Source organism: Acanthochromis polyacanthus, chromosome 6 (assembly GCF_021347895.1).
Source record: "Acanthochromis polyacanthus isolate Apoly-LR-REF ecotype Palm Island chromosome 6, KAUST_Apoly_ChrSc, whole genome shotgun sequence".
NCBI lineage: Eukaryota > Metazoa > Chordata > Actinopteri > Pomacentridae > Acanthochromis > Acanthochromis polyacanthus.
Window position 1 is genome coordinate 5,654,609 of NC_067118.1, and position 24,207 is coordinate 5,678,815.

Sequence of the window (24,207 nt, forward strand, 5' to 3'; positions counted from 1 at the left end):
TTTGAATCATTTACTGTAATTTTTGTAACATTTAGTGTCAGTTTCGTATCTTTTTGTGACATTTTTGCATCTTTTTGTGACATTTTTGCATCTTTTAGAGCCATTTTTGTTTTTTTTGAGACATTTTTGCATCTTTTGTGACATTTTTGCGTCTGTTTATGTCATTTTTGCATCATTTAGTGTAATTTTCGGAACATTTAGTGTCATTTTTGCATCTTTTCGTGTCATTTTGCATACTTTATTGTCATCTTCATATATTTCAGAGTGTCATTTTTGCATCTTTTATTATTTTGCTGTTAAAATCAGACTCCAATCCAAAGCAACAATTTGTGAATATACCATCATGGATTTTCTCCCCTAAAAGCCCAAAAGCTGCTTGAAACGTTGAAGGAATGTTCTGCTGTGTGATCTAACTGGAGGTCAAACGTCTCAACAGGACTTTAAAGTGGCTTCTGTATGCGTTGAATGAAAAGCTTGCAGTCTCCTGGCAGCAGCTCTCTGCAGCTCTCAGCATCTTGCTGTTGTTCTGAATGCACTTCATCACTGAGTCTGTATCAGTTACACTCCTGTGTGAACCAACACCTGCAGAATTAGTCCAGTCTGTATTTAATTCTTCACTCGTCTGACGTTCACGTTATTTTAAATCTTTCCCCTCCGATCCGTGTCCGAGCTTCACATTTAATTTCCCCGTTAAATGGCATAAAGTCAGAGGCTGCCTCAGTCCTGCAGGACGATAAAACTTTGTTCTGTTTGGCCCCAAACAATCCACAATGAGACCACTAATCTGAACTAGCACTTTGTGTCATTTTTGCAGCATTTACTTTCATTTTTGCATATTTTAGGTTATTTTTTGCATCTTTTAGTGTCTATGTGTAAGTTGTAGTGTCATCTTTGCATCTTTTAGTGGCACTTTTTCAGTCTTTTTGCAAGTTTTTGCATCTTTTAGTCTCATTTTCATATATTTTAGTGTCATTTTTACATTTTTCGTTTCATTATCTGATATTTTGGTGCCATTTTTGTATCTTTTAGTTTCTTTTTTAGATATTTTAGTGTCCTTTTTGCATCTTTTAGTGTCATTTTTGAAAACTGTAATGTAATTTTTGCATCTTTCAGTTTCATTGTCTGATATTTTAGCGTCATTCTTGTAACTTTTAGTTTCATTTTCAGATATTTTAGTGTCCTTTTTGCATCTTTTAGTGTCATTTTTGAAAACTGTAATGTAATTTTTGCATCTTTTAGTCTCATTTTCATATATTTTAGTGTCATTTTTACATTTTTTGTTTCATTATCTGATATTTTGGTGCCATTTTTTATGTCTTTTAGTTTCATTTTCAGATATTTTAGTGTCATTGTTCCATCTTAGTTTCATTTTCCTCTGAGCGTCTTTCTTTGCTGCAGAACAATGTCCTCAGTAAACATCTGCACACAAACGCTGCATTATTCAGGCGTCAGGTCAGACTTTGGGATGCTTTTCTTCAGACTGTCTTCAGTCCTGATTGGACTTTATTCTTTATTTCTGCATCGCTGAGTTCTCTTGTCGCCAACGACACGGACAAGTTGTTCTGCTGGCAGCAAAACACAAAATAGCAGAAAGCTTCTTAGGACTGGCTGCGTTCATCACCCTCTGATTGGACATGCATCCACCGCTGTGGCATTCTGCATCTTTTAGTCTCATCTTCATGTCTTTCAGTTTAATTTTTGTGTCTTTCTGTCACATTCACATCTTTTAGTGTCATTTTTGCATCTTTTTGTTTCATTTTCAAATATTTTATTTCCATTCTTGCATTTTTTTAGTTTCATTTTCGTGTCTCTGTGTCATTTTTGAATCTTTCGGTTTAATTTCTCTGCATTTTATTGACGTTTTTGCATTTTTTTAGTTTGATTTTTGTGTCTTTTGTGTCAGTTTTGCATCTTCTAGCCTAATTTCTGTGTCTTTGTGTCACATTTGCATCTTGTAGTGCCATTTTTGCATCTTTTTGTTTCATTTTGTGCCTTCCACTGTCTGATTTGCATCTTTTAGTGTCATTTTTTTGTGTAATTTATTGTAATTTTTGCAAGTTTTTGTGTCATTTTGCATCTTTTAACTTCATTTTTATGTATTTTAATGCCATTTTTGCATCTATTTATTTAATTGTCGCATTTTTGAATCTTTTAGTTTCATTTTAGTGCATTTTATTGCCATTTTGCATTTGTTTTTAGTGTCAAATTTGCATGTTTATTTTCATTTTTGCATCTTTTTGTGCCGTTTCTGTACTACTGTGTCGTACTGCACAGTTTGAGATGCTGCTGTTCATTCACAGTTTCAAACCAAAACTTTAAACCTTAACTGCTCCATCACCTTTTTTTCTGTTCTATTGACCATTGTAGTTTTTCTCATCCCTTCACAGCCTCGACTCTCCAGATAAACCCAGCTGGTGTTCATATCCTTCATGCACGAGGACTTCTAAACAGACAAAACACTGCAGATTCCCCACCATGTTTCCGTCTCTTCATGTAAATCCATCACTGGTGAATCTGGCTGGGAGCTTTAAGGTCTGTTAGAAGCAGAGTTCTGCAGTAATCAGCTGATCTGATGGAGTCACAAACACGCCCTGTTGGCCTCAAACTCCAGCTGGATGTTTTTATTTCTTTCTTTTTTGTTTTTTCCAGAGAAGCCGTCGCTGCATCGCTTGAAAGCCTCGGTTTTTCTTTAAATGCAGACTTCAGAAAGTTGCACAAACACTTTGGTTTGGGAAAATCCAACTTGGCGAAAGGACTGAAAGCGTGCAAACATGAAGAGACGGCGTTGTTTTCTGCCAACTGAAGCTGTGAACGCTGCAAAAGGAGCTGCAGCCACCTGGTTATTTATGACGCTGAAGCACAAAAGCCTTAAAAACTACAGAGGTTTGTCGGATCTTTTTACATCCACCTCCAGAAGCTCAAACAGTTGACACACTATAAAGAAAGGATTTGCATCTTTTAGAATCATTTTTATGTATTTTATTGTAATTTTGCATCTTTTAGTTTCATTTTTGCAACATTTTGTGTCACTTTTCTATCTATTAGCGCCATTTTTGTAATTTGTTTGGGATTTTTTGTATCTTTAGTTTCATTTTTGCAACATTTTTTTCATTTTGCATCTTTGACTTTAATTTTCATGTATTTTGTTTTTGTTTTTTCATCTTTGTGCCAATTTTGCAACATTTTGTGGCATTTAGATTCATTTTCATGTATTTTATTGAAATTTTTGTATCTTTTAGTTTAGTTTTCATATTTTTTAGAATCGTATCTGCATCTTTGAGTGTCATTTTTGCAACACTGTCATTTTGCATCTTTTAGTTACATTTTTACATATTTTATTGTAATTTTTCACCTTTCAGTTTCAATTTCATGTATTTTGTTGTAATTTTTGCATCTTTAGTGTAATTTTTGACCATTTTGCACCTTTTAATGTCAATTTTGCATTTTCTTGTGTCGTTTTTGCATCTTTTAGTGTCATTTTCATGTCTTTTGTGTCTCTTTTGCATCTTTTAGAGTCAATTTGGAAGTTTTTGTAAAAAATTTGCAACATTTTGAGTCATTTTGCAACTTTTAGTTTCATTTTAATGTATTTTATTGTAATTTTTTGCATCTTTTAGTGTCATTCTGTAGCACTTTGCATTTTATCGTGTCAATTTTGCGTCTTTCAGTGTCATTTTTGCAACATTTACCACTTTTAGATTCATTTTCATGTAATTTATTGAAATTTTAGCATAGCTCAGTGTCATTTTTGCAACATTTTGAATCTTTTCATCTCAGTTTCATGTTTTCTTCTCTCACTTTCTCTCACTTTTGCATCTTTTAGTTTGACTTTTGCATCTTTCTGTGTCAGTTTAGCATTTTGAAATTTCATTTTTATCATTAAAAAAATTTGAATCTTAAACAAATCCTTGATTTTACGCTAAACTGAGCTGTTTCTGTGCTGAAATCTAAGCGACAAAACTACAAAAACTTGCTTCTCTGCTGCTTGTCCACTTCTGTTGTGTGACTCTGTTTTTGTGCATTTCTTTGCATCTTGCATGGTGCTTTATTGTTTTTTCTGTGTTTTCTGCTCAAATGTATGGGCTTGTTGCTGCGTTTTCGTGTTCTGTGCATTTCAAAAGGTCTGTCGAGGGACAGAAACTGCAAACGGGCTCAGGTTATAAATACTGCATCAGCTCACAGACCATATGAGCAAACATGAAATAAATGAAGGAATGAAGAAATGATCACATTGAGACAAACAGGCTGAGGAACCTGCTGCATTTCAGGTGTTCAGCTTCAGAAAGACGGAATCTAAAAGGCTGCAATGACTGAAACACTCAGATGTTTTAGTTAAAAGAAAGCAGAAATACCAGAATGTTAAAAGTCCTGCATGTAAAATCCAACCGATGCAGTAAAGTATGTCCAGATCAAAGATAAATCTGAGAGCTTAGTGGCGAGAAACAAAGAAAATATAGATTTCTGCTGCATAAATGTTGATTTATTTGTTGGATTTTCTCGAGTCTTCACTGGATTTCATATTGTAGTGGTTTATTGGAGATTTTGATCCCTTTCAGTCTTGAAAAATCGTATTAAATGAAAGCATCTCAGAAATTTAAAGAGAAGAAACTTCTCTTTGGTTCAACTGTTGATTAAACTGATGTCAAACATTCACATCTTTTAGTTAAAAGAAAGCAGAAATACAAGAACGGAAAAACAGTCCAAGAGAGGTGAGCGGAGAAGAATAAAGAAAAAATAGATTTCTGCTGCACAGACGTTGATTTAATTGTTGGATTTTTCTCGATTATTCACTCGATTTCAAGTTTTAGTGATTTATTGGAGTTTTTTTTTTTACTTCTTTTGGTTTTGAAAAACGATATTAAACAAAAGCATCTAAGAAATGTAGAGATCAAACTTCTCCAAACAGTTTGTTAGAAATATTTTTGTCTCAGTTTCGACTTACAGAACCTTGATTTGGATTTGATCTCGACTCCAAGCTGCTCAACACGTCTCCAGAAGTAAACTGAACTACAGCTGCAGTAAAACACTTTTTTCTGGCTACATTTGCAAACATCAGTGTTGCTGTTTCTCTCATTCTGTTCAGGTGTTCAGGACTGTAGCTTCATTTCCTCACGCTGTAAATCCACGATAAACTCACCTAAAGAGCAAATGAGCTTCACTGAGTCTGAACATCGTAGTTTTAGAGACTTGAGGAGCAGAAAAACTTTCCAGTGGACCTGCAGCTCTGCAGGAACTCTGAACTACCTGAACACATCCTTCTCATTCTCACAGTTTATCTCTGAGGACCAGAAAAAGAAAAACCCACTTCAGAGAGCTGCAGCAGAGGAGAGGAGCTCTGATCACATCTGGAACAGCTGGACACCAACACGCACGGCTACTACACTGAAAAGTTGTGCTTGGAAACTACCGATCGTCTGGAGGAGAAGCAGCTTCAGCTCTGCCTCCATGTCAGCAAGAAAAGGGAACATTTCGGAGGATTCACGTGCACACGCACAGGGCGAGCACGCACACATCTCCAGAGCATCTCCTGAACGCAGAGCTCACATGTGCACATATCAAACACACACGCACACGCTCACATGCACCCTCCGGTCCCCCGTCGCCCCGCAGCTCTCCTACCTCCACACCTGCCCCAGCTGCAGGACGTGCAGGACGGTCTGAAAGACCCACATGCAGACGGTGCAGCACCTCCGGGGGGCCCCGACTCTGCCGGCCGTCACCGGCGGCCCGGAGGACGTGTAAACCGGGGTAACGTTGGCGGCGTTCCCCGCCGCCGCGCTCCCGCCGCGCTGCTCTCCGTCCTTGGTGCTTAAAGCGTCGCCCGCCGCGGCCGCTCCTGCCGCCCCTGCCGCCGCCGCGCCGCTGCCGCTCGCCGCTCCGTCTCCGCCGCTCAGATCCGAGTAGTCGTAGACGAACCAGCGGAAGCTCAGCACCTGGACCACCGCGGAGGGGACCACGACGAAGACCAGCGTCAAGCCGAACCACCAGTAGTCTCCTCTCAGGTAGTAGTCGGCGGCCAGCCACAGGTCGGTCGCGCCGTCGGAGAAGAAGACGAGCAGCGCGCACAGAACCCAGCAGCAGTCCAGCAGCGTGAACGGCTTCCCGCCGGCGGCGCTGCAGCGGGGCCGGGCGGCGGGGATCCCGGGCTCCGACAGGCTCCTGGGCGTGTTGTCATCTTCCACAGACACTGCTGCTCCATCCGACTTAGCGGCCATGTTGGTTAGGATGGAGAGAAAGACGGAGAGAGAGGAGGGAGGCTGAGGGAGAGAGAGGAGGGAGGGAGGGAGAGAAAGAGATTACATCATAACTAGCCTCATCATCAGCCAATTAACGGAGAGCCTCATTAACACCGGGACACCGGCAGGACGGCTCCAGAGCTGCAGGACGTTCGGTGCTCCCGGTAAACCTTCAGGTGTTTGATCAGAGTCACTTCACGGTCCGCAGGTAATGAATGATGCGTTCAGGAGCTTCTGCAGGAGTCAGAGATGGTTGAAACATGGAGATGAATGTGTGAGCTGCTGCTTCATGTTGGAGAGGGAGTGTGTTCCTCTCTGCTCAGGTCAACAAATCATCACCTCTTTATCTTCCTCAGCAGAAAAAATAAATAAAATTCTGTCAAAAAAATTTGCAGCAAGAAAAGAAAAAAGTTTAAAAAGTGTTCAAATGTGAAAATATCTGCAAAATAATCACACTTGAAGCGGGAAAACTGTGAAGTAGCTAATTATTATTTGTAAACTGACTTTTGATGTCGACATTTTGCAGTTTTTGTCAGTTTTCTTCCATTCAACGTGTAAATCAGTATTTTTTTCTCCTTTTCAGTCCTGTGCATCATTTTTCTTTAAATGAAGGCAAACTCTTGTAAAATAAAGATCCTCACAGCTGATTTTATTGTAGTGAAACTTTCATTCTGTCATATATATATATATATGTGTGTGTGTATTTTTAAACTTTATTTATCTATTTATTTGTTTATTCTTTTTATTTATTTATTTATTTTTAAATTAAAATTTTGTGCTGATTTCACATATTTTCTGTATTTCAAACCAAATTGTTTCAACTTTCACTGTTAAAAGACTGCCATCATTTATTTTTTACAGTGTAATCTGCTTGTTGGTGCTTCTTCAATCTTCAGAAACACTCACAGCAAAGTTAACAAATAAACTGCAAGACATTTAAAATCAGCTGCAGTGAGGCTGTTTTCTCTGGAAACCAGCAGCAGAGCAGCGGCTAAATGAGAAACAAATCATTAAAAATAGAAATCCAGCAGGAAAACATTTTTATTTCAGAATTAAAGACGCCACTGCAGCTTTAATCAAACTTTAAAAACACAAAAACAACAAAATAAATCGTCTTTTCAAATTCAGAACACTTCTAAAAGAATTATGTTTTACCAATATTTACTAATAAATGAGTAATTTTATTGTAAATATTATGATTTTTTTTATATTTAACATGAATCAAATTATAAATAAAATGCTATTTATATAATATTTGCAAATGAACAAATGTAAGATTGTGTTATAAATAAAGCAAGTATGTGAATGAAATATCGATTATTTTTAATAAATAAATAAATAATTTTCTTATGAATAAACAACAATATGTACATATGAAATATTATTATTATTAAAATGTGGTGATACATCTATAAATTAAATTTTATAAATAAACAAAAAATATGTATTTATGAAATAGTACCATTTGTGTATGAATAAATAAATAAATAATTTTGTTATGAGTCAAGAAAAATATTTGTGTATGAAATATTTAATCAAACATTTTCTTATACATAAATAATTTGTTTAAATAAATCAATTATATAAATGTATTAAATATTCTTATTTGTTAAATATTTACAAATAAATAGGTAAATGTGTTATAAATAAGTTAATAATATTTATGTATGAAATATTATTTATAAAATATTTGCTTAGAAATAAATAAAAACATTCTCATTAATAAACAAAAATATCTACGTATGAAATGTTAATTATGAAATATTTCTTATACATTAATGATGTTGTAAATAACTGAAATTCATGTATGAAATACACAAATTACTTTCATCAGTGAAATGGTATCATTAAATATTTGCTTGTAAATAAATAAATAATTTTGCTGCAAATGAACAAAAATTGTTCTATATGACATATTATTTATTAAACATTCCCTAATATTTTTTCTGTATTTATTGTAGTAACTCTGTATGTATTGTTGGTTGAACATCATTCTATTAGAGGCTTTCATGTATAGAATGTTGAATTTAGTTAAAAAATGTAAACATCTGTTTGCATTAATGAAGAAACTTGTGGTTTATTTCACCACCGTGGCTCCTTTCTGTGTAATAAAGATGAGGATGAAGATTCAGACAGACGTGCTGTTGGTTCATTAGCTCTGCTTCTTTAACGGGATTCATCCTGAATGAAAAGCTAAACAAACAGTAGAAGGATTTAGGTTTCTCTCTAACCTCTCTGAGCCTCTCTAAGTTCCTCTGTCTGATGGGAACGAGCGGCGGTGCAGAAACCCGATGAACACCGCTCTGTTTCCAGCAGCGGCAGTAAAAGCAGAGAGTTCTGGTCAATCCCAAACGTCTGTGGATCCAGATAGGAAGCTCTGTTTGTTCATCTGCTCCGGTTCATGTTTGGGTTCTGGTTCTGTCTGGAGCCGGTTCAGCTGCAGGATGAGTCCTGATGAGTCCAGAGACACAAGAAGATTCACCAGAAGCTTCCAAAATATTCAACTCTTTCCACCCTAAAGCAGGTTTACTTTATAACACCATCAAAATTATACATTTATCAACCAAAAACTGAAACTACCGTCAGATTTCCATCTTTCTGAAGGTCCTCGAACGTTTCATCTGCCAAGAAATTGAACCCAGTCTAAAATAAAAAACTATAAAATCTTCTAAAAATCTATTATTAGAAAAACTGCCAAAAATATACAGTTGACTTTAACTTGATTCTTCCAAACAATAAAGTAAAAATCTGCACTCCTCACCACAACCACAAAGTTGTTGTTTTCATTTCTAAACCAAGAAAAACAGAAATCTAACCTTTTTTATATTAATGGAATTAAAATGTTGCATTGTCTTACAAAGAAATAAAAATAAAACAGAAAGAATCCTGGGATTTTCAACTTTCCAACGGTCTTTGAACTACTCGTCTGCAAAAACTCTACACTGAAGAATACTTTATGAAAAACTCTATTCTACATTTTTAGGATCGTTAAACAACACTAGATAATAATACTAACAATAACAATAAAGCATTTTTTCAAACAAGATTATGTTTAAAGAAAGTGTTGCATGTTTTTGGCACAACCTGAATTTTTCAGCTGAACTAGGTCGAACTGCAGACTGAGTTTTTTTGTACAGTATTAAAAACACAAGTGGACACTCAGAAATTTGGATCTTTTAGTGTCATTTTTGCATCTTATAGTGACATTTTTGCATTTTCTAGCATCATTTTTTCATTTTATAGAGTCATTTTTGCATCTTATAGTGTCCTTTTTGTGTCTTTCACTCTTCTTTTTTGCATCTTGTACTGTCATATTTGCATATTCTCGTCTAATTGTTGCATGTTTTTGTGTCATTGTTGCAATCTTCTGTAATTTTTGCATCTTTTTAGTCATTTTGGCTTCCTTTGTGTCATTTTTGTCTCTTTTAGTGTCATTTTTTATCTTTTAGAATAATTTTTGCCTATTTTTGTGCTATTTCTGTTCTTTTGTGTTATTCTGTGTGTCATTCTGCAGAAGACATCTCTGGGTCCTCTCCTTCACGTTGTTCTGTTTTTCATAGAAATGCAGCACTTTGGATTGCAGTGAATAAACATGTGACAGGAGCAGAAAACGGCCAGAAGCTGCTGCTGCATGGAGTTCAGAGGGTTAAAAACGAAAGATTCTACACGCTGTATTTGAAAAAACCCTGAGGTTTAACCCAGCATTAACCTCTGATGTTTATGTTGGCAAAACAATCATTGCTGCAAATCTGTTAAATCTGACAACAGAAAAACCCCAAACTGTGCAAATAAATCAGAACTATTTAGTCAGATGTTTAAACTAAGGAGTGGTGAAAACACGCAAACAAAAACTTCCACTTAAAAAAGAGAGTTAATGCTGGTTTTTCTTTAGTTAATTGAACATTTGTCCTGAAATTTGAACAACTACAGCAGAGTCCAGGATGCTTTAGCTGATTTATTGACTCATGAAGCAGATTTTCCTGATAACGGTTGTGTTCACCCAGACAATCACTGTAACATTTGAGTTTTTGTACAGGTGACTTCAGGTTTTACTCAGAGCTGCTGGGCATGTTGCCGTGGTAACAGCAGCATCCGTGTTCCATATTATCCATATTTTGGTGACGACAGACCTATTTACTGATGTTAATTCTCCTTTTGTCACAGTGAAACAAACTTTTCAGGCTTGTTTGTTGTGAAACGTTTCATTTTTCCAGTTGTGTTTAGAAACAGAAAGCTTCTTTCTTCAGAACTAAAGTGTGTCACAGTCTGAGCAGAGATGATTCTAATTAGCTCCCCTTAGTCTCAAACTCATAATGGGCATCATTTATCAGAAAAAAAGGAGAAATATTCAGACAAATCCGGGCTTCTCTGATGTACGCTGCAGAACAAAAAGCAGAACTGTGAATTCTACAGCAGTGAGCCGTTCAAACCATGTGGGAAGCTTCATTTAGGAGAAAAGTGACACAAAAGAAGCAACCATTTTTCCAAAAGTTGCAAAATTGTACTTAAAATATGCAAAACTAACACTAAAAGATGCAAAAACTTTACTAAAATATGCAAAACTGACACAAAAATATGCAAAAATTAGACTAAAAGATGCAAAAAATGACATAAAAAGATGAAAAAGCAACACCAAAAGAATGCAAAAATGACACAAAAGATGCAAAAGTGACACAAAAGATGCAAAAATTACACAAAGGTCACAAAAATTACAAGGAAGATGCAACTATTTTACCAAAAGTTGCAAAATGACACTTAAAATATGCAAAATTGACACGAAAAGATGCAAAAATTATAATAAAATATGCAAAATGACACAAAATATACAAAATGAGACTAAAAGATGCCAAAAAAAATGACACAAAAACATGCAAAAACGGCAAAAAAGATAGAACACTTCCACAGAAGATGCAAAAATTACATAGTGATGCAAAAATGACACTGTCAGATACAAAACGACACAAAATACGCAAAAATGACACTTTTTTAATTTGTCTCCATTAGGAAGCAATAGTTCTGTTGTCTGTTGTGTTTAGAGTGTTTTTTTTAGTTAAACAACTTAAATACAGAGAAAAATGTGGTTTCTAAAGTTTAACTATCAGATTTAAGCAGCAGACATCAGTTTATAGATTCCTGTCAGAGGTCCTTCACTGTGGCGGCCATTCTGTCCTGCAGGTTAAACAGGAAATAGCCTCAAAGCTGCTCTTTGATTGGTCCGCTGAGTGGGCGGGGCCTCGAACATGACAGCAGATGTTGATTGAAACAGGATGCCACAAGAAAAAAGTGATTTTGATGAAAGACGAGGAGTTCAAGGACATCAGAAAGTTGGAAATCCCACGATTACAGCTTCATAACTGTACCCGGGAATGTAGAATTTAATTTTTGATTTCATTTTTTTACAGAATGACAATTGGTCTTTACAGAAATTATAAATGAAACACAAACAATAAAGTGATTAACAATAAATACCAGAATTTTAAGCTTAGATTTGGGTTCAGATGAGGCGTTTGAGGACTGTCAGAAAGTTGGAAATCCCTTGATTCTTTACGTTTGTCAAAATCTTTGGCTCTGTAATTGTGTGATTTTGGGGAATCACAACAAAAAGACGTGTCTTTGTACCTGCTGGTGGGTCACTGTAATGTTTTAAGACACAAAATAAAATGCTGCTCTCCTCTCAGAGCTCTTAGAGACATTCTGACCTCTCATTATAGCGCCCCCTCCTGTTCAGAGAGTCAACATAAACCGTGTTGCTTTAAAACGTTCCCCTGACGGTCACAGTTTTCCTTCTGCTTCATCCGAACTCGTCGCTCAGTTTCTGCTGCACATTTCCTGACAAATGAGGGTCGTTATGAGTGTGAGAGCTCAGGGAGCTAATTAAAGGTCTCAGATCAGTGATGTGCTTCACTCCTGAGGCTTCACAGAGACTTCCAGAACATCTGTGCTGCTTTAAAATAAGCGTTCTTTACATTCTATTTCCACTGTCAGTGGAGAGTGACAGAAAATAAGGAAACTAAGCCAACAGTTTTGTCCTAAAGTGACTCCTCTGAGCCTCTTTAGTTCATGAAGTGCAGTGATTTCTACAAAGAAACTGAATTTAGATGATTTTTAACGATAAAATTACACCGATTTTAACTATAATTCTTTAAAATGATTTACTCCTATTGAAAATAAACAGATTAAAAGTATTAATTTTTACATGTTCACTGAAAAAAAGACGCTGTAAAAACATTAAAAATCTGTATTCACATTTTTAATTAATGGTGTTTAAATCAGAAAAAACATGATTATTTCTAACAACAAAATGTGTATACATTTTACAGTTTTGTTAAATGATAGACAATAGTTAGTAGAATGAAAATAAATAAAATCAATCAAGAATAAATTAAAAAGGTGATTAATTTACATGTAAAAAGCACAGAAAATGACAAAATATTTAAAAATAAAGCTGAAAATATTTTTTAAATCAGTATTTCCAGTTTTAATAAATGATGTTTAGATCAGACAAAAATCTATTATTTTTTTAAATATGTATGTTGAGGATTTTAAAATGTTAAATAATTTTATCGTGTTATTTTACTGATTCTTTTCCTAATTTGTAGAAAAAAAAGATTGCATTATTTTACAACATTTAACACAGTTACACCGTTTGTTTGACTGTATTTAAGTCACTAGATCACTCATTTAGACATATATCAAATCCTTTTGACCCATTTAATCTTTGAATTAAGTTTCAAAGTCCGCCAGAACTACAGGGTTCCAAAGACGGCTGCTTTTCTCTAACTTCCTATTCATTTAAATGGGGATTTTTAAGGCCATTTTTGCACATTTCATAAAAACTGCAACAGCTCAGATATAATGAGAGTCAATGAGAGTTTTAGTCGACACACTCTGAGCTCTGAGGGGATTCATAAAAGAAAAACTATAAATCCTGTTAACCTGACTTAAACTGGGTGAAAGAAGATTTTGAAAAATACCTACGTTTTATGTCTAAATTGTTCATGTAGAGTTGAAATTGTGAAAAGGAGATGAGGTTAACTTCCAAAAAAATCAAGTGAAAACACAATGCCATCCACTGTAGCTGAAGAAAATGTAAGGATTTTCCAAAAATTAATAAAACTTTAAACTACGACTGCATAAAAACCCTAAAAGATATCAAAACATTGACTGAGATGCATGATATTCAAAGCCTTGTGCCTCATTTGAACTTTGAATTGTAAAGTCTGCCAGAGCTACAAGACCCAGAGATGGCTGCTTTTGGCAGTTTTCCAGCCGACGTCCCATTCATTTCAATGGGTATTTTTAACACAGTTTCATAAAAACTGTACAATAAATCACTAACAAAAGTCACAGCATACTATTCCTGATCGAGCTGTACGTTTTGATATAGAATTTATTTGGGTTTTCTCAAAGCTGTGGGCCGAGCTAGACATCGAAAATCAAGTCAGAAGAATCCATAAGAACAAACCTCAGGAGTAACATTAAGTGAGATTCAATGATTGTACTTTGGCTCACTTAAACAGAAAGAAAGAAGCTTGACAAAAAGGCTCGTTTTGTTTTAGCACACGGCTGATGTGGTGAGATCGGCTTCAGAGCCGGCGGCAGCAGCGACGGTCACTTTCAACATCAGTCAGGAGGATTAAGACGAAACAAAAAGTCCTTAAAGGAGAAGATTTATTACACGAAGCCTGCTGAGCATTCACTGATGGGAGAAATCCTCCAGGATCCCAGAACATCAGCTCTCTCCAAAAATCACTTCATTCTGTGCTTTTAACCGCCGATGTCTGAAATCCAATCATCAGTCGGGTGCGTTTGATTCGCCTGCAGGGAACCTTTTCGTACGGATGGCATCGAAACAAATCACGTCTTGAGAAAGAAAGAAGGGAAATGTTATCGTCTAACACTGTCGCCTGGAAAAACAAGTAGATTCATCTGATTTAAATCAACAGAAACTTATTCACATGTCTATTTTGACTTCATGGTTCCACTGAATAACACATAAAAAGTCATGGAGGGGGTTAGCGTTAGCATTAGCATCAACTGAGGTCAGTTTTTCATCGCTCAGAAGCTAAAAACATCCCAACAAGTGATGCTGTTTCATCTAGGTTTCACCTGCTAACGACCACCTGCAGCTTGAAGATGCTCTGCAATGCAATGAAAGTTCAGATTTTTATCTTGTCAATGCTTTCATCTGATGTTTCTTTATATGCCAGTAGCTTGTTGTTTTAGATGCTAGCACCTTGAAGCTGCAGCGTCTCAAAAACATGGTTTCCGATTTCATTTTTACTCAAAGCTAAAAAACTAAACCTGCCAAATTTAAAGATAAATATTCTAATTTTTTGATTAGATAGACCATTTCAGTTGCAAACACTATTTAAATGAATTGGGTGTAATGTGATGATGTTGCATCAGGTTAATATTGTATAATAACAATAATAATAATAATAATAATATACCCAAAGTCCTGACTTAAACTGTATTCTGAATTGTTCTGAACATTTTCTTGGACTGGTGTTGGTTTGATTTTGATCCTAGTTTTAGACCTTTTTAGGACTGGTTTCAGACTGTTTAGGTGGGTCTATTTTTAACTCCAAGAACACCAAACCTACCATCATGCATGGTGGTGGCAGTATCATGCTCTGGGGCTTTCTAGAAGTGCTTCTGGACTGGCTTCAGACTGTATGTTGGACTGGTTCTGAACATTCTTGGGAATTTAGTTTTGATTTTGGTGTCATGGTCCCGCTCCTGCTCCTGTCTTTTTTCCTCCTGTTTCTCTCTCTCTCCCGGTCACTCGCCCCTGGTCCTGCCAGCTGATTGCAGCACGAGCTTCAGCTGAAGCTAATCAGCCAATTCCTCTCACCTGCTCCCCTCCTCTACCATATAAGCCCTCTGCCTTCCCTCAGTTGCTGCTGGATCATTGTTTGGACAGACTCACATGCCGTCCTCCCACAATCCCTTCTGGTTTACGTCAGCCTTTGGGACTCTTCTGGTTTTTCCCCTACTTGGATTCCCCTTTTGGAATCTGTAGTTTTGGATTTAACCACAGCCTGTTTTTTGCCGTTGGTTTCTGTTTCACCCGGTCGTGAGTACCTCAGTTGAGCTCTGTTATTTTCAGTCGTTGGGTTTTGCTTGCCATCTCGGTCCTGTTTTAGTTACATTGTAATTTGGATTCCGATTTAATAAATTCCCTTCCCCATCACACCTGTTGCCGGTCTGTTGTCTGCGCTCAGGTTCTACCACACTAAAATCGTAACATTTGGTCCTGGTTTCTGATCTTTTTAGGACTGGTCTAGACTTTTAATCCCAAAATACACCAAATCTAACATAAAGCATGGTGGTGGCAGTATCATGCTCTGTGGAAGTGAAGCTTTACACAAAATAAATGGAATAATGAAGAAGGAGGATTACCTCTACATTCTTCAGGAAAGCCTAAAACCATCAGCAAAAGGTTGATCTTAGACACAGTTGGATGTTTCAACAAGACAATGAGCCCAAACACACATCAGACGTGGTAAAGAAAATGGTTCAACTAAACTTGTTCTCTTTCTGCCTCAGACTTGAGTCAGATAAACTGACAGTATAATGATATTGCCACCTGGTAGGTATCGTGTCCAGAGAAGTCAAAGATATACCAGAAGATTGAAACCAAAAGAAGCAAACTGAGGTGAAAATGGACAAATTTCACAAAATATTAGAACTGATGTATGTATCTTTATGATCCAGCAGATTTTCTCATATTTCCAGAAGACCTTCAATAAATCTATTAAAGAACCAAAACGCACAATTGTGATTAGTGACAAGATTCATGGTTCCATGAATGGTTCCATCATAGAAAATTCTGTTTTATAGGAGCCACTGGAAACTCTAGACTGCCATGATGTACGCGGCCTCCTTTAGAAGTGGATGTGAACTTTTGTAAACAACTGTAGTATTGAAACTATTCTGTGTGATCTTTTTTTAGATAAATAATGCATCTTTTTCTCATTTCTATTCACTGAGTCTCACTGTAAACTGCATAGAGCCCAACTGCACTTTCCACTGTGGAAACCTTTGGGACAGAAATGTGTCTGAAACATGATGCATCGTTGTTAGCACGCTAACTGCTAATCTACCTGCACATGTTGAACCTAGATGTTACAGATTTTGCTGCCACCAAACTTGCTGCAGATGTAAATGTTTTTATGTGGATAGTATTCCTGCTGTGTTATGTATAAAAGATGACACAAGTTTAAAATTTAACTACAAATTTATCGATTTATCAATTTTGTGATGTGCTAGCACTGTTCTGTTTCTAGCCGCATACATCATTGCAAAGACACAAAACTTGACTCAAAATGACTCAACAATGACATATCTTGTCAACAATTACCCAAAAATAGTCCAAACTGACTAAAATTCCCTCAAATTCGTCTAAGTTGTGTCCAAAATTACAGAAAAGTCTAAAAAAAAAAGTGAAATTGTGTCCTTTGTGACTTTAACCCTTTAAGCTTCAGTCAATTCCAGCCGTTTTCAGTACAAAAAAATCGCTAATATTCTATTTTTAAATAAAAAAAATGACGAAAAATACAGGGAATATTGGACGCACATCGGGAGGTGCATTTCCTCGAAAATGACCGATTTGGGGATTTTATACCGACTTCAGGACATGTTTTGGACAAAATAGTTTACTGGCTTGTGTTGTCTGGATGTAAAAGGTCGGATTATGGCCGTTTTTTGTGGAATATTTTTTTCTGTGTGTAAAAATGAACCCGGAAATGTGAGTTGCGCTGTGTATGTTGAAGCCGTGTATAGAGAACGGATGGATGAATATTTGTTTTTGTCGGACAAATGTGTTTTTCTCACCCGCTGTGGTAATCGCATCTGAAAGTGGTTTATACTGGCGGATTCACGAGAATCTAAGCTTTCCATCGGCGTATAGTGTTTGTATAATCGTGTTTGCAGCCTTCGGACATTCTTTAAATTCCTATGCAAATTAGTAGGTGTACCGCCGGTGGTATACCTACGACGCACTGAAGCATAAAGGGTTAACATTCTCAAAATTACTCAAAATTAGTCTAAAATGACATAAACTGGTCAAAAATGTTTTTATAGATGTCCTAAATGACTAAAACTGATCCAAAATTCCTAAAATGTGTGAAACATTTGGTCCTACCATCCATGTGGATGTTTCTTTGACACATACCACCTATCTTAGCATTGCTTCAGACCATGTACACCCTTCATGGAAACAGTATTCACTGATCGTAGGAACTTCGATAGAAATCAGCTGGACTTCTCTTGGAGGTTCTTCAAGATGCTTCATCTTCATCCAAGGTAGGATATAAATATCTTTGATTATATGGATAATGTTTATCCTGTGTTATGTGTACTAGCTGACAAAGGTTTCAAATGTCACTATAAATTTACCGATTTATGAAGTCTGTCATGTGCTAGCTTGTGAAGCATAAGCTTCATGTAAACTAATTAGGCATAATTTGGTTCTTTACATGTTAAAATGTGATCTCTGGTTGTGTTTCTGAAGCACGTCCAGCAGCAGCCACCAGTCCTCAGCTGATATGTGAGTGTTGTCTAAACTGCTGAGTGGAGAGCTGTCCATTAGCTTGCCCAGTCAGCTAGCTTAGCTCTCTGCAGCCTCATAAATCCATCACCCCGACTTTTCTGCCTCCTCATCAGGGAACATCCAGGCTGAGCAGCCTCCTGGCTCCTCATCTTCAACCCAGAATATTTGCTCTTCTGATTATATTAGCTCGAGTCCAGTAAACGTGAGCTTAGAAATGTTGAGGTCCTGTGCTCTCTAAATACCTTGGAAGGCCTTTAAATGATTGGTTTTTGCATAACTTTTAAACAATTTCCACCAGGATGAATAAAATAGATCTTATCTTATCTTAATTGCAGTACAGATTTCATAATATCAAACATGTTTCTTGTCATGTTTGTTTCCAACATAAATGGTTCAAAGTTAAAGACTTCCAAGCTCATTCTGATTTGTACATTTCTGTACACTCTTAAAATAATAAATAAATACTGTCACTCTTGTATAGTCTGTTGATGCTTTCTATATTTTTGATCTTATCTTGCTTTACTTTTATTTTTATTTTACCTTCCCTTTATGCCGTAAAATTCTGTTTTCTTAGTTTTTATTTTTTCCTGTATTCTCTTTTCTTATTTAACTATTAATTGAATTGAATTTCTTTTTATTTAATTTCATTTTCACTTTATACCCTAATATTCTGTGTTGTCTTACTGTTCTTTTCTATATTCTATATTTTTATCTTATTTTAATTTAATTATATTTTACCTTCACTTTATACCCTTATATTCTGTGCTTTCTTGTTGTTGTTTTTTCTATATTCTGTTTCATATATATTTACCTTATTTATATATATTTTTTTTATCTTTACACTCTAGTATTCTGTGCTGTCTTGTTGTTTACCCCTTTGTTGAATATCCATGCTGCTGTAACAACTTAATCCCCCTCCAGGTATTAATAAAGTCATGTAAGATTAAGATAAAAACTGATCTAACTTGTCCTTTTCCACTTTCCAGCCACAGCCATCTCCTTGCCAAACATGAACCCATCCTGAACAATAATTAATTAGAAAAGCACATTTAAAGTAGCTGATAAAATCCATAAACTGTGGTGAAACGGAGGAGAATGTTCAGCATATGTGAAAGTACAGCCTTTATATTTGCATTACTTAATTCTCCTCTTCTGCACTTTTGCCCTCTGGGGTTTTAATTCCCTGAGTGCTGACTGGAAGGTGGTTTTTTAAATTTTGGACACCAGCCACGACAGTCTGCACTTATCCATTCATGAGGTACAGGATGTGACGCTGAGGCTGCATCATCTCATCTGTTCAGCAGTTAAACAGAAGCAGCAGAAACATCTGGCAGCGACGCTCATCTCATTACGAGTGTTTGACGTGACCTCATCTGTGGAGCAACCGGCTGCTGTGACGAAGAACTGACCCACACATTCACATCACTTCTGTTTTAGCATTTTCTAAATGTTTTGCACGTCTGATGTTGACAGATGTCTGCAGAAAACTTGTCATTTCTTTAAGTGTAGCATCTGTAAAATCAAAGACCCACACCAACGCAGAGCAAATAAATAAGTAAAAGCATGTTAAGAGTTGTAAATAAGTTGTTTTATATGTTTTTAATACATTCAGAGATCAGCAGAACTGCTGTGCATGCATGCATGGACAAACAGCAGCGTCAGTATGAGTACTGGGCCTTAATTTCACTTCATTAGCTCCGTGAAAACAACAACAACGACACTCGATTGCTTGACTGTCTGAGAAGCGACGATGTTTAATTTTTAACACGGTTATAAATACGATTTCTCACAGCAGAGGGCCGTAGGTGGAAGAAACAACACAGGAAGATGCAGAAACAACAGAGTGTGAAGACCGTCTGCAGGACAACAGCGCAGATAGATAGATAGATAGATAGATAGATAGATAGATAGATAGATAGATAGATAGATAGATAGATAGATAGAGAGACAGCTAGATAGATAGATAGACTGATAGATAGATCGGAACTACAGCTCTGATCAGAACACTTATTTGTTTGTTTCTCTGTAAATCTGTGATTGTTTTCTCTGAAACTGGCGACTCAGATGGATTTCAGAAATCTGCTCGCTCCACATGAATTAATGTTCCTCGCCTCCTGTCGCTGGTAAACATTTCCAAAAGAAAATAATCCGTTTACCAAAATAAAACCTGCTTCCTCGCCTTTGTCCTGCCATGACTGATGCTGTTTCTGTTTCTTTTGAGGTGGATAAATAAAACAATAACCTGTTGTAAGTCGTTATTATAACTTCTTATTTCTGGACATTTTTCAAACCAGATATTTCCAGAAACACCTCAACAAAATACGTGTTTTGTCCAACACTGTTAAAAGCAAATGTTAGAGAGGAATCCCGTAATGTGCCTCTCTGAACCTCCGTTTTACAGGCTGAGGGAAGCAGCATGTGAATGGTGTTTATCAGGGCCGTCACATTTCTACATGAATCATTTTAAATGTTTATTTCCAAATCTGACGGAGCATAAACACAGAAATTAGCCACCAGGAATGAATATTTTGCCAAAAGCATGACAGATCGCCATCCAGGATTTGAGCAAACTGACATATTCTACTAAACCAAACAAAGTGTCTGCAAGTTTCCAGACTGCAAGAATAAAGTGAACTTTCTGTCTTTTCTTAAAGTTGATGTTGAGATTCTTGTGATTCTTCCTCCCTACTGGGATTTTTTTCGTTGTAGTTCCACAGATGGGACAGTTTTTGTCCTGCTCTGAAGCTTTATTTACCTTTTTCCTGTTTTATTTTGCACAGATCCCTGCTCTTGAGTGTCTCATTTTACTTCTTCCCTTTGTCTCTGTTTCCCTCCTCTTTGGTTGCCCTCTTTAGTTTTAACCTGCCTCTTGTTAGTAGAAGAAATGAGTAACTTGTAATTACGTACTATCCCTGACATGGTGACAGGATGACATTTGAGTTGTCACAGTTTAGTTTGTAGCTTCCAGCTGTTTAGAGCTATGTCCTCTGAGTTTATTAAACACCTGCAGACAGCAGCAGAATCCATAAGAGTGCACTGAAAAGGACAAAGTTTTGTCCATTAATTAGTCAGAATTATAAACTATTCCTGACATGGAGACAGGTTCAGTCAGGATTAGAATCCAGTAGAAAGTCAATCTGTACTTTATTTACACTAGACTGTATTTCTGATTAATTCAGTGTTATCTACACTGAAAAAAATGCTTTTCTTTCAAAAATAAGGACATTTTGAAGTGACCCCAAACTTTTAAATGGTAGTGTTGATTGATTTCAGTTGCTCTATATTAGCTAAAGTTGCTCAAATTGTGTTAAAGTTGCTCTAAGTTGAAGTTGACCTACACTGGTGTTCAAAGTTTGGGGTCATCCAGACAATTTCATGTTTTCCATGAAAACGCACACTTTTATCCATGTGCTAACATAACTGCACAAGGGTTTTCTAATCATCAATGAGCCTTTCAACAGCATTAGCTAACACAATGTAGCATTAGAACACAGGAGTGATGGTTGCTGGAAATGTTCCTCTGTACCCCGATGGAGATATTCCATTAAAAATCTCCAGATAGAATAATCATTTACCACATATGTCTACACTGGATTTATCATTCATTTAATGCTATCTTCACTGAAAAAAATGCTTTTCTTTCAAAATAAGGACATTTCTAAGTGACACAAATGTGTCAAAATGAAACTGCTGGAATTTTAATGAAATAGTGACGTACAAATGGCAGAATATGGAGAAATTTGAATCATCCCAAGTCTGAAAATCTGTTCCAATAATAAACGCATGGTTCAGGTTACTTAAAATGATAGAGATGTCAGTAAAAACCAAGACAAAGCCCAGATGATGGTCTACTGACCCATCCCTGAACCCCATCATTCTCCCTGTGTGGATTTCCTCCTTTGCTACCGTCACAATAAAGAAACACTGTCAGTTTTTTAATGTGTTCTAATTTACTATAATCTCAGTGATAGATTTACCTTCTAATGTTACATTTACCCCCAAATACTACATTTACCCTCAGCACTACATTTTCCTTCTGACTCTGTGTTTACCCTCGAATGCTACATTTAGCCTCTAACACCACATTTACCTTCTGACACTACATCCATCCAAGGGCTGCTCAGTGGGTAGTGGTTAGTACTTTCGCCTTACAGCAAGAAGATCCCGGTTCGAATCCTGGGCTGGGATCTTTCTGCATGGAGTTTGCATGTTCTCCCTGTGCATGCGTGGGTTTTCTCCAGATACTCCGGCTTCCTCCCACAGTCCAAAAATATGCTGAGGTTAATTGGTTACTCTAAATTGTCCGTAGGTGTGAATGTGAGTGTGATTGTTTGTCTGTATATGTAGCCCTGTGACAGACTGGCGACCTGTCCAGGGTGTCCCCTGCCTTCACCTGAGTCAGCTGAGATAGGCTCCAGCACCCCCCATGACCCTAGTGAGGATAAAGCACTATATCCATCCATCCATATAGAGAATGGATGGATGGATATTTTTGGACTGTGGGAGGAAGCTGGAGTACCCGGAGAAAACCCACGCATGCACAGGGAGAACATGCAAACTCCATGCAGAAAGATCCCAGGCCCACCCCGGGATTCGAACCGGGGATCTTCTTGCTGCAAGGCGAAAGTGCTAACCCAAATACTACATCTAACATCTACTTCCTAATATTACATTTACCCTCAACACTAAATTTACCCTCTATCACTACTAACTATCACTAACACTGTTCTATTCAGATTATGATATAATTTTAAAAAATCTTTAAAAAAAAAAAATATATATATATATATATATATATATATATACATATATATATATATATATGTGTGTGTGTAAAAAAAAACCTGCAGAAAAAAACACACACCGGGCATGACGAAATTTGCAAATTTGACCAAAAAAATTGATATTTCTGATGTTACACATCTTAACAAATATGCCAAAAATAGCCATAATTTAGCTGTAAGTCGACTCACTGAGCCATCATTTGAACATCGGTAATATTTGGGTTAATTTTCAGGGTAAAGCAGTCCAAAAATGGTCCTCACAGGAACAGAAGCAGCAGTGAGTGTGTGTTAGTGTTCATCTAGGAGTGGGAGTTTGTGCAGCGTGGCAGCTGCCATGTTCACTTTCTGTTGTTTGGTCACATGCTGCTCCGGCTACGTGCACGTGCGTACGGGCGTGCACGTAGCCGGAGCAGCATGTGACCAAACACCGAAAGAGGAACATTCAAACACAATCACCTACTGTACAAACTCTACATAGACTGTCTGGCTCTCGGTCCGGCCGACTGAACGTCTGATTCACTCCGACAGCCCGAAACAAGAAACAAACACGAAGATATCAACCAGGAAGAGACGAAGCTGCAGAGGAAGGCAGGAAGCTGGAGGGAGTCCGGAGGGGGAGGATCGTTTTAATCCCATTAGGACGTTTACATTAAGAGGAGTAATTACTCAACCGTTCATTACAATTAGTCCTCTTTGAGAAAGTGGCTGCAGGGCTGAGAGGCCCAAAGAGCAGAAAGAGATGCGACTCCCTGCAAACACTCTGGGAATTATATTTCACTTTTTCTAACTCGATGGTGGTGACACCAGTGCAAAATAATAAACCTGGAATGGAAATAAGTTATTCCCCAGCAGCGAGGAGACAATAAGCCAGCAGACACTACTCTCTAACACTACATTTACCTTCTATAGCACTACATTTATCTTCTATAACACCACATTTACCTTCTATAACACCACATTTACCTTCTATAACACCACATTTACCTTCTATAACACTACATTTATCTTCTATAACACCACATTTACCTTCTATAACACCACATTTACCTTCTATAACACTACATTTATCTTCTATAACACCACATTTACCTTCTATAACACTACATTTATCTTCTATAACACCACATTTACCTTCTATAACACTACATTTATCTTCTATAACACTACATCTATCTTCTATAACACTACATTTACCTTCTATAACACTACATTTATCTTCTATAACACCACATTTACCTTCTATAACACCACATTTACCTTCTATAACACTACATTTATCTTCTATAACACCACATTTACCTTCTATAACACCACATTTACCTTCTATAACACCACATTTATCTTCTATAACACCACATTTACCTTCTATAATACTACATTTATCTTCTCTAACACTACATCTATCTTCTATAACACTACATTTATCTTCTATAACACTACATTTACCTTCTATAACACTACATTTATCTTCTATAACACCACATTTACCTTCTATAACACTACATTTACCTTCTAGAACACTACATTTACCTTCTATAACACTACATTTATCTTCTATAACACCACATTTACCTTCTATAACACTACATTTATCTTCTATAACACCACATTTATCTTCTATAACACTACA

At 36.6% G+C, this 24,207-nt stretch overlaps 2 protein-coding genes and 1 long non-coding RNA gene across 3 annotated transcripts in view; 1 reads left to right on the plus strand and 2 right to left on the minus strand.

Annotated features, from left to right (window-relative positions):
• LOC110956480 (XK-related protein 7-like) overlaps window positions 1-6,468 on the minus strand; it is a 105,698-nt gene extending 99,230 nt beyond the window's left edge. The window contains exon 1 of the mRNA XM_022201992.2: window positions 5,620-6,468. Coding sequence (XP_022057684.1) covers window positions 5,620-6,215 — 596 coding nt within the window. The 5' untranslated portion in view covers window positions 6,216-6,468. The remainder of the gene's footprint in view (window positions 1-5,619) is intronic.
• The window catches only part of LOC127534550 (uncharacterized), a 532,033-nt gene that overhangs the window by 372,996 nt on the left and 134,830 nt on the right, over window positions 1-24,207 (plus strand). The window lies entirely within an intron of this gene.
• Window positions 1-24,207, minus strand: part of LOC110960721 (uncharacterized) — a 435,352-nt gene that overhangs the window by 223,106 nt on the left and 188,039 nt on the right. The window lies entirely within an intron of this gene.